At 43.0% G+C, this 11,765-nt stretch overlaps 1 protein-coding gene across 4 annotated transcripts in view; it reads right to left on the bottom strand.

Moving 5' to 3' along the window:
- Positions 1-7,689: 7,689 nt before the first annotated feature.
- The window catches only part of Itgae (integrin subunit alpha E), a 60,800-nt gene continuing 56,724 nt past the window's right edge, over positions 7,690-11,765 (bottom strand). For 3 of the 4 annotated variants that reach the window (XM_074047168.1, XM_074047169.1, XM_074047170.1), the window contains 2 exons: positions 9,143-9,253; positions 7,690-8,199 (listed from right to left, as the gene is read on the bottom strand). In XM_074047168.1, coding sequence (XP_073903269.1) covers positions 8,104-8,199; positions 9,143-9,253 — 207 coding nt within the window. In that variant the 3' untranslated portion in view covers positions 7,690-8,103. The remainder of the gene's footprint in view (positions 8,200-9,142; positions 9,254-11,765) is intronic. The other variant, XM_074047171.1, reaches the window with a different exon arrangement.

The raw sequence follows: 11,765 nt of genomic DNA, 5'->3' as shown, positions 1-11,765 counted from the left end.
AGAAAGGCCCCTTTATTATCATTCACCCAAAGTAGTCATCCCCCATCACTGTCTAATCCCATGATCCCATGGGATTACTGGATCAGTAGTTCTCACTGTCTCCAATGATTTCATTAATTGTTGACTTTGTCCCACTAAGATTAGCTGCTGCAAGAGGGCAGGGACTTTGTCTTGGACATCTCTGTCACAGGCTCAGCACCAGGTCTCACACATAATATCGTTCTGTTCGTACTTGCTGAATGAGTGGTCCAGGTCTGCTTTCCTTTAAAAAGGGAGGGCATTTGGAGTTGTCATTCTGTCCTAGCTATGACTGGAGATGCTGAAGTCTCTCCAGCCCCTGCCTCCTTCCCAGCCCTCCCTCACCGAGCTCTGGAGCAGCCAGTGGGGAAGCATCAAGCTAGGAAGACATCAAATGGTAAAGATGCCACCAACCCCAGAGCACTGCTCAGGGTAGGGCACAGAGGAAAGGTGGACTTGTAGAGCTGGCCAAGACCCTGAGTTGCCCGCCCCTGCGCAAGCGACTGAGAAGAAAGTGCCATGATGAGCCCCTCCACTCCCCAAAGGGGGCTCCAGGCTTTGTGGTCAGGTCTGTTTGTTCTGTGGAGGAATCCCCAAGGGGAAGTGTTCTAAGGCACCCAAGTCACACAGCAGAGCCCCAGTCCAGGGTCTTTTGTTTGTTTGTGTTTTGTTTTAGGGGGAGTTGTCTGGTTTGGTTTGGTTTTGTAAGACAGGGACTCTCTATTTAGCCCAGACTGGCCTCCTACTTGCTGTCCTCCGACCTCCACCTACCAAGTGCTGGGGTTATAAATGTGTGCCACCATGTCCAATTAGCTCTTCCATTCTAATTTGTCAAACCTTTACTGAGCACCTACTGTGTGTCCCACTGGAAAAGCTGGAATGCCTGCCCTTTGTGAAACTGTAAAAGGTACTCAAACTACTTTTGCTGAAAAGCATGATTTTCTTACTCAGGCCCATAAATTAACTAAACGCAGGAGAAAAGCATGGCATCTGTCCTTTATTTTGTATCTGTCTTTGCTGTAAGCCATTCTTTCCACAGTCACTTTGCAATCATCTTGGATTCCAGAAAAGACAAAACTGATCACATCTTCATGAGAAGGGGCAGAAACTACCCTCAACAGTAGAGCCTCCTCAGGATGGACCACCCTCCAGATAACAGCTCCAGAACTTATCACAAAACAAGAACTAAGATGATAACCAACCGGACCACATCTATGACTGGAACTGTTTAATTATGCATACCCTTTGTCCTCTGCCCCCAGGTCTTTTGTCTACTTAAATTTATAGCTCATGTCTGTACCCTGAAGATAGCTGAAGATAGACTGAGTGCTCATCTGCCACAGCATGTCCCGAGCCGTGCAATAAATCTCTTTTCTCTGTCCTTCACCATGGCTCCATATTTGGTATATAGGGGCAAGTGGCTGGACCTGGAGTGGAATCCCAGGAGTTTGAGCCTTGGGTCCAAAACTCTGGTTTCAGCTTTGATGAGCCGCACCAGGAGAAAATGCAAACTTCAGGCGCTAGTCACTCACAGCTAGTCGACCCTTGATGGAGAGAAAGATGGAATGGGTTCCCTGCAGCTGCTGGAATTGCTTTTATTTCAGGGATTTCTTATCTTTCCACTTTGGCCAGCATCAGCTGCTTTATAACATCATTTAGTGAGACAAGCATTGGGACTGTAGGGGTCCTGTCATCTGACCTTGTGAGATCACCATTATTGGTGCACCTCTGGCATTCACCTTCCTTTTCTTTGCTATCTGGAGGGTCTTCTGGACCATTTGTGTTTTGTCTGAACCATTTGGGCTTTTGCTGTTTGTCTGACAAGGAATTTTGGATCCCTTGTTCAGAGGTTGCTCTAAGCATTGGGTTATTTGAGAATTTTGTGGTAACAATTGGCAGAGAAGAAATGTGAGGGACACAGAGAACCCAGGGTGTCTGTGTTGGAGATCTCTGTTGTGAACTTCTTAAGAACGGAAAGCACTAAGCCTATCTTGACCCCTACAGAAAATTCTAGCTGACTATATTTCTTCCTGCAGATCAAAGTCAGAATAATGTGAAGAACTATGTATAAATTGTGCCAGAATATCTGCATTCTATATCCAGGTCATGGCTGGGGCCAACTCACCATCCCCACAAGTTCAGGTTTAACACCTACTGTACCAAAGAGAAGAATCCTGCTTTTTTACATTGGCATTGTGAAAACTCTGAGTTAGGGACATTTCCAAAATCAACATGAATTCTCCCCTAGAGAGAAAAACTGCTTCTTTTTTTAAATTGTTATGGATCAACCCCAGGGTCTTGGGAATGCTAAGCTCCTGTTGAAGCACTGAGCCACATCCTCACTCCCACTGCTGGCTGCTTTAAATGCAGCTTTCCTTGATTCTTTAGAGCCCTATGGTAAAATGATCTTCACTGCCATGATCACAGCAAATGTTTCTCAGTGGTGCAGTGGGATGAGACTTTAGAGGCAGGGGAATCCCCTGTCAATCCAGAAAATTTCCCATTTCTCTAGGAGATGAACAGAAAGGCCATCTGAAAGAGAAAATGCCAGCTGCAGGTGGCTGGCCACAGGAGACTTACCAATAGCTTCACTGTTTCCATCACTGCTGAGAGGTGCCACTTGGTCACCCCTGTATCCTCCAAAGACACATGGGCTCCCTAGGGAGGGTTGAATAAAGCCTCCCCTCTAAGAGGCTCTTTATCTCCAGGACATTAAAGGAGACTAAACAGAAATGAGGAAAACAAAAATTCCACAAAATATGCCAACCACTGCTGGCTCAGCCTGTAATCCCAGCCACTCAGGAAGTAGAGATCAGGAGGATTGCAGTTTGAAGCCAGCCCAGGCAAACAGTTTAAAAAAAAAAAACTCCTTCACAAAAAGGAGTCGAGTGGCTCAAGGTGTAGGCCCTGAGTTCAAGCCCCAGTACTGCAAAAAAATATAATAAATTCCACAAAATAATATAATTCTTGGGAGTGGAGGTTCAGTTTACACAAGTAAACTCTATTGCCCACCCCAAAAGAGAGGGAAAGCCAGGAGGTAGATTTGTAACTATCCTGAAGCACAAAAGATCATTACAGGATGACCCAGCTTCCATCAGAGATATGCAGATCCTGAAGACAGAGACAAACGTGGGAAAGACTTGACACAGAAGGGTTTTGCCAAGGGTCAATCTGTCCTTAATTTTCCTTTTGCTCTGTGAAGCCTGCTGGGACCAAAATATTCCATTAATAGACATTTCTGATCCACGTAAGAACTAGTAGATGCATTATTAATGTTGCTTAAATACAGTCAGCAGGGAAAAGGAAGCTCCTCTCTGTGGGAAGCATTCCTGTGACCATAAGCCATCTAGGCTGATGACTGTATTTACTACCTAGCTCTGAAAATCTGAGGAAAAACCCTACCAAGATATTAAACACTTAAAAATAATTAAGGTAGCTGGGCATGGTGGTGCACACCTTCAATCACAGCACTTGGGAGGTAGAGGCAGGAGGGATTAGGAGTTTGAGGCCAGCCTGAGCTACATAATGAGAGCCTGTCTGAAAAACACAAGGACTGAGGATGTAGCTGAGTGGTAGACCAGTATTTGCAAAGTCCTATGTTCCTTTCCCTAGCACTGAAAAAAAAAATTAAAAAGAAGAAACAGTAAAGAGATGAATTCTAGTTCACTGGGTACTAAAATAGATGCAGATTCAAACTTGAGTCAATCAAAGTCACCACATTGGGCAATAACTTTGGTATGGCATATCTCAGAGCAAACCCTGCTTCTCCATGTTCCTCCTGCTCCCACATTGTCCTATAAGAAGTTTCTCATCCATCCCCTGCTCTCAGGTCACAGGACTGCAGTGGGAAGAATGAATGTGAAATCCTCACATAAAACACAGAGGTGTCTGTGGCTCCACAGATTGTGCACAAAATCCAGCCTGGAAAACTGGATATCCACATATAAAAGACTGAACCTAGATCCCTACCTCCCAACTTGTACCAATTCAGTTCAAAGTGGATCAAAAACTTTAAAATAAGTCTTGAAACTTTGAAACAACTACAGGAAGTAGTAGAAAATACACTGGAACATATAGGCATAGGCAATGACTTAACTAAATAGAACTCTAGTGGCTCAACAACTAAGAGAAAGAATGAACAAATGGGACTGCCTCAAATTAAAAAGCAAAAGAAACAGTCTTAAGAGACAGCCCACAGAATGGGAGAAAAATCTGCCAGCTATTCATCCAATAAGGAACTAATATCCAGAATCTACAGGAAGCTTAAAAAACTCAACCCCCAAAGAATCAACATCCAATGAAGAAATGGACACATGAATTGAATAGGGAATTTTCAAGGAAGAGGTACAAATGGCTAATAAATACATGAATTGTTCAACTTCCCTGGGTATAAAAGAAATGCAATCAAAACTACACTAAGATTTTTCATCTCACCCCGACTAGAATCGGGGTGAGCAAAAACAACAGCAAATGCTAGTGAGGATGTGGTAAAACAGGAACCCACTGTTGGTGGGAATGCAATAATGCATAATGCAATAATGCATTGTATAATGTACAATCATTATAGAAAGCAGTATGGAGATTCCCCAAAAAGCTAAAGACAGAACTGCCATGTGATCCAGTGATACCACTCCTTGGCATATATCCAAAGGAATGCAAGTCAGGATACAAACAGAGTCACTTGCACACCGATGCTTATTGCAGCATTATTCACAATAAGCAAGCTATGAAAATGACTGATAAATGGATCAAGAAATTGTGGTGTATATACACACAATGGAGTTTTATTTAGCCATAAGGAAGAATGACACCATGTGGTTTGAAGGTAAATGAATGCAATTGGAGGACATCCTGTTAAGTGAAGTAAGCCAGGTGCAGAAAGACACGTATCTCTCATACGTGGAAGATAGATCCAAAAGATAAACATACACACAAAAGCAAACAAACTTATATGCAGAACATGTTTGTAACAGTGGAAGTGCTCTGTGGAACTTAGGGGAGGAGGGAAAGGAAAAGAGAATGATGGAGCATCAACAACATCGAAATCCATTACATCTGTGCAGGTAGAGGACACAATGATATGCACTGAAAGCTATTGAATAATGGGGGTTGGGAGGGAGGGGTAAGGGGGAGTAAGGGAAGGGGTTGAACTGACCAAAGTAGAGTACACTCATAGTGGGATAAACTGAGAAACCCCTTTGAACATTGACTTTGGAATTAATGAAAGACAGGACTGTGAAATAGATACCTGGCAGGGGTACTTGTGGGAAGGCGGGAGGTGAATGAAGGAGATTAAGGTGAGGGAATGTGGTTGATGGGTCTCATATATGTATGTGAACTAGAACAATGAAACCTCTTGCAATTGCTTTAAGTGGGATGGGGAGATAGTAGGGACAATCTAACCAGTGTATAATGTAAGTCTATTCAGAATTGTTACAATGAATCCTCCCTGTACAATGAATACATCCTAATAAAAAAAATTTGAAGGCAAAACAAAAATCTTTCCAGCCTCATATTCTCCATGGTGCACAATCGGCTTCAACCAGATTAGTGGACGTGACCTGCTTTATCGCATCCTTCATTTTCCAATCTGAGGGCCTCTGCCCAGGCGAATCCTGCCTCAATCCTGCCTAGCTTACAGGCATATGTCTCCTCTAAATGCCCACAGAAGGAGTCTACAAGAGTCAAAGCTCACTGATAACTCCTTGCTGTCGCAGTTATCTGTCAAATTGGGATACAAGTGCAGGAAAAGGTTTTACCAGTTTGGCCCACACAGCCTGAGAAGCAGGCAAAAGCATGGGCGAAGGAAGAATGAATGAATCTGTTTTGACCTGCCTACTTGAAGTGTGCAAGGTAGAACAATCAAGCCTTTATTTTTGTGTGTATGTTCATGAAAGATTTCAACAAAGGTCATTCTGTTAAGTTACATTTGTCTCTTGAAGCAACTTTTAGTCAGGTATGAGTGTGGGACTGACAGTGTGCAATAAGATGCACAAACCCTGATCTCACAAGAGAATACGGTCTTAAATCAAAATCATCTAGAGTCTGGAGTGTGCCAAGAAAGCATATTCCTAAACCTAGAGCATTACACCCTTATGGGGCCATGGGACCTGATCAGTTAAGCTCTGCAAGCCATTCTTCCACCAATGCAGGTCTGAAAAGTACACTCCACTTTGGGGCTGTCCCCCATGCCTTGCCCAGTCTGAAATGAAGCCTTTATGAAAAAACAAATAAACAAAACCGCAGGAGACTCAGGATCCAAAAACCTACTGTAGCAATGGCTCTGTCATGCACTGGCCTTACTGCCTTGGGCAAGCTGTTTCCTCTTCCATAAAACAGCCAGTATCACCTGGAGTGATGGTGATGATTGACAGCAAAAGTACAAAGCTCGCTCGGTGCTGGTGGCTCACACCTATAATCCTAGCTACTTAAGAGGCAGAGATCAGGAAGACGGTGGTTCGAAGCCAGCCCAGGCAAACAGTTCATGAGACCCTATCTCAAAAAAATCCATCACAAATAAAGGGCTGGTGGAGTAGCTAAAGGTGTAGGTTCTGAGTTCAAACCCCAGTACCGCAAAGTAAAAAAAAAAAAAACAAATTTACAAAGCTCAGATAGGTTGTTTAATCCCAGCACTCAAGAGGTGGATGCCAGAGACCCTGTCTCAAAAGAGAGGGAAAAAAGAAAAGGAAGAAAAAAAAAGTACAAAGCCTATGTAGGACACATGCTTTCTTAAATAGGACCAGAGCACACTGAGTGGGAGCATACACTGTGAAGGTGGATGGGAAAAACCCCTGAAATTTAGCATTTCTTTCAATTATGGATGTAGGCAAAAACCACATGGTAAATAGCAGTGCCTGTGATCTCATAGACACCAGTAGAAATTATGGATATTTTCCCATCATATTATAGGTATTGCAGATATCTCTAAGTACACTTTAAACTCAACACTATTTTGAAAGGTAGTTATTAGACTTGCTGTTTCAATGAATTAATAAATTCCTATATCACAATTTAAGATACCGATTATATTTTAATGTAATTAGCTCTTTTGAAATTTTTACGTATTTATAAACAGGTGGCTGCAGGCATGAGGTGTGATGAGTGGGGTTGAGCCTCCCAGGAGGGGTGCTGCACAAGAGGCAGCAGCACTTCTGTGGGAAGAGGGACATGGGTGGGGATGGATATGAAGGTGGGTTCTGGAAACACTTTCTGAGTAAGTAAAAAGCCAAAAGGGGGCTGCTGCAAGCACACAGACCTTCTAGACAGAGCCTGATGAGACAGCCAACACGCCTGACACTCCTTATGGGGGGAAACAACCTTGAGAGCATTTTGTTCATCAGCCCTGAGACAGACTTAGGAGACCTTGCATCTCCTCTTCAGGATGCAGGGATGGGATACTGACTCACTCATCTGTCCTTTAGGCCCCCAGACCCAACAGTACAAACTCCAGTCCCATCAAAAAAAAAAAAAAGATATCAATGTTGCCTAACTTAATCTACATTTAAAATAAATCCTTAGAGGGTTTCTTTTGGAAATCTGAAAAACTGATGTTAAGATTTATCTGAAAGAATACATTCAGTACTTTTTTACAAAATAAGAATGAAAACTTGGCTTATCAGGTATCAAAATTTACTGCAAATCATAAAGAATATTTGCATATTAAAGGCACTATTGTAAAGAAAACACTTTACCTTTATTTAATACCAAATGTTTTTCAACTTTCCTTTTCACAGAATGCACAGAGGCTTTGGAGACAATGTGTAGTTAAAAAACAATATGTTTGGGCTGGAGGCAAGGCTCAAGTGGTTACAAGGCGGCCTGCCTGCCTCACAGGTGTGAAGCCTTGAGTTCAATCTCTAGTACTGCCAAAAAAAATTCAAATAGAGACATACTAGATACTCCCCACATGACTTTAATCCTCTCCTAAGGAGGATTAAAATTAAAAAACAAAACAAAACAATATGCTACAATTTGTTCTATGCTGCTCTAGGTCATCCTGTATGGAAAGAGGAAGCAGTATGACACCAAATCTGTAGAAGTTCGGGCACTGGCTGGTTTTCTCTCCCAATGGACAGGAAGCAGGTCCTAGTTTTCTTCTGTGAGCAGACTTTCTGATCTCAGCTGGGCCTTCCTAATGCTTTCCAAGTTCCGTTGTTGATATTTTCTTTTAAAAAAGCCACACTGAAACAAAGAGGGGGAAGCCCAGTTACAGGTGTAAAATATCCATCTGTTTTAGAACTGACATTCTGGCTGTTGCCCATATATCCTCTAGACAGCTCTGCTTCTCATACTTCTTCTCCCCACCCTCCTCTGAAAGTCAATCCTTCCAGACTCTTCTTCAGTGCTGTCTTTCATGGAGCTCATTTTACAATCAGAGCTGACCTTCCGCCTTCCTCTGAACCTCTGGAGCACTTGAACCCTTTTAGCTTAACGCATTCTACAAAGCCTTATCATTTTAGCTGCATAAAATCCTGTCTATGGAAGAATACTCACTTCAGCCTGTCATGCTAGGAAAAGAGTTCAAACACAACCTCCTACATCCAGAAGCTCAGAATCTAGTAGAAAGGGAAATAGTTACCACATGTGACGGCTGCCACAGTAGAAGGGTTTCAGAAGAGAGCTCACAGAACACCTAACACAGCTCAGATAATCCAGGAGTCTCCAGGATCAGTTTTCAGGAAAGAGTGAGAGCAAAGTGAAAAAAGTGGGGACAGGCTATTCCCCTGGCAAGCAGAGAGATATGACTTGCTTAGGGAACAGTGCAACTGGGCTGGAAGGAAAAGCAAGACTTAGGGGCAGAGAGTGGCAGAGGACAGAGAGTAGAGGGTCTTGAAAAGCAGTAGGGGAAGACAAGGAAATCATTTTAAAAGGGGAACAACAATCAGATCCATTTTAGGCAGCTCTCTATATATACCAAAACTTCAATGAGACTCTTATTTTTTCAGGCCAAAACTGTCTGATTCATTCACCTAAAACAGGGTATGTGATTGAAGCGGGAGGGAAAAGTGGCCACAAGGCCAGGATAGCTGTTCTAGGTTCAGGGTTGGCTGTCCTAGAGGGTACTGTACCCAACACTAGGGTCTAGCCCTCTCTCACCCTTATGAAAACAACGAGTAGAACTGACCTTGAACAGGACGGCTATAATCACAATCAAAACCAGAAGGCCACCGATGCTGCTGCCAATGATGAGAGGCAAAGAGTGCGGCTCCTCATCTTTCAGGAAGATGACAGTGATCTAGACAAGGCAAAGAGACCGCCCATGAACCAGGTAAAACAAGGGAGAAAAAATTCCGCATGATTTTAAAGAGCAAAGTATGGCAACATCCTGTGTATCGATCAAGACTGACAACAGCACAGCAAAAAGCTCTGAATCATCTAAAATCTTTATAAGAAACTATTCTAGTGTTTTATCTAGAAGAGCCAGGTTGTCAGGAGAGTGCGACCTTGGGAAAAGATGCTCAGATGAAAGAGGGTTCCATAACATCAGGGACAGAAAAGTCAAGATTCTACATCCAGCTGTGCCCCGATGCCCATGTTCTTTGTCTTCACAGTGGTGATTTTTCAAATGATCTTCAGGTACTTTCTAACTCAGCTCTCACAGACTTTTTTGACCCTGAACAAATTCCTGAGGTCTTTGGTAATAAATTTTCCCCAAGGAGAAATCTGACTGGTACTGGTCTGCTCCTCAGGGACACAATAATAAATATGTGGTATTTGGGGAGTGTCTCCACTAGAAGTCACACCCAAGTTCTGTTTTCCTACGGATCTCTCAGTTTCAGGAAAGTCCAGTCTCCTCTCACTGACAGACATCAGCTGGAAAGTTCAGGGGATGAGCATCCAGCTGGGACCTAGCCCTCCCAGATGGTGGCCAGAGGGCCATCAAGACTGCCCTGCCTTGGGCTGGTGGTGTGGCTTAAGTAGCAGAGAGCCTGCCTAGCAAGTGTGAGGCCCCGAGTTCAAACCCCAATACTAAAAAAAAAAGAAAGAAAGAAAAAGACTGCCCTGCCTGCCTGCCCAAGCCACTGAGTTCTCTTCATGTCTCTGATCACACACCAGGACAGGGATGCTCTGGAGAGATTTCAGTATGGGGTTTGGAGATATCCAAACTTACCTGTGACATCTTTTCTAATGCTGACCTCCAGGTCCTGCTTAACTCACAGGTGACTGAACTTAACAGAAGTAAATTCTGGGCCTTGAGAATGGGAAGGTATCAAAGCAACAGAGAAGGAGGAAGAGCAAAGAAAGTTCGCTTTGTCTTCAACAGAAGAGTGAAAGGTGGGGGTGGCAGCTCACACCTGTAATCTGAGTTACTCAGGAAGCAGAGATCAGGAGTATCACATTTGAGACCAGCAAGGGCAAAAAGTTACTGAAACACCATCTCAACAAATAAGGTGGGCAAAGTGGTATGCATCTGTAATTCCAGCTATGCAGGAGGCAGGTGGAGGTAGGAGAACTGTCATTGTGTAGCTGAAAAATAACTAAAGCACAAAAGGGCTGGGAGTGTGGCTCAAGTGGTAAATACCTGCCTAGCAAACAAAGCCCTGAGTTCAAATCCCAGTACCATCAAAAAAAGAAAGAAAAAGAAAAAAGAACCTGGGCTTAGGAAACAAAAAACCAAAGGGAACCCCCAAAGTGACAGATTTGAGTAGAAATAATGCATCTATTTCTCAAAGCCTTCTCCTGTTTTCCCCAAAGGCACTTCAAAATACACAGGTTCCCAAAAGTACCGCAAAGCTACCCTCGCAGAGCAGAAAAGAAAAGCAGGACACTGTGTGGCAAACACTGATGGTGAATGACATGAAGGCCACTCTCTCGAAGGTTGTTTGGGAGTCATGACAGGTCTAAGCTAATCCTGAAAGAGCCATCCTCCCTTGTCAGTGACTAAGAGGAGAGTCACTTCACTCTAACAAGATGAAAAGGAGAAATTTCAGAGGTACATAAAAAAAATCTTTCTGCTGACCTCTTCCTACTTTCTGTTTTGTGTTTGTCATGTGAAAATAGAAGTTGAGCCTACCTAACCCAAAACTCCAAAATCCAACATGCTCCAAATTTCGGAACTTAGTTTTTGATTTTGGAGCATGTCAGATTCAGGTTTTCAGATTAGGGATGCCCAACTAGTAAAGTCTACAAATACTCCAGAATCCAAAAAACTCTGAACTCTGAAACACATCTGGCCCCAAGCATTTTGTAGAAGGGCCACTCAAACTGTACAGCATTTTGGTGCACGGGTTGTGCTACCCACAAAAGGAGGCCACCAAAGGAGGCAGGCCGTTGAACCTGGGTCTGCCTCCCTCCCTACACAGATAGCACCATATGTCCTTCTGCACATTAGCTGGATTTTCCCCTTCCCTGTGGCTTAAATGCATTTAGCTTACACAGGTATTTACACCCTTTAGATTCATTGTCAGTCAGTTGCTTACTGGCAGGAGCTACTTAGCATTTTGTTTATGACGACAATGAAAGGAATTTTGGGGAATCTATGCTATAGAAATAAAAGCATCAGTAAGTGCAGAAAAAAATATATAAATACATAAATAATATGCATATAAGAAATTATTAATCGTAGTTCCCTTTGGAAAGAGGGAAATGGGGGCGTGGGAATGGGGGGAGTGAAGAAATTATTATTTTTAATTAGTACTTTTCTGTAAGGCTTGGGTTTAATGCTATTACTTTTATTTTTTTTTAAATCTAGGCAGTGCAATAATGAGGCACTTCTATTTCTTCCATCACTTTCTGTATTAAAAATA

The sequence above is a fragment of the Castor canadensis genome, chromosome 11 (assembly GCF_047511655.1).
Source record: "Castor canadensis chromosome 11, mCasCan1.hap1v2, whole genome shotgun sequence".
Lineage (NCBI taxonomy): Eukaryota > Metazoa > Chordata > Mammalia > Rodentia > Castoridae > Castor > Castor canadensis.
The sequence above is the reverse complement of the archived record's forward strand: the minus strand, read 5'-3'. Positions and strand labels throughout refer to the sequence as shown.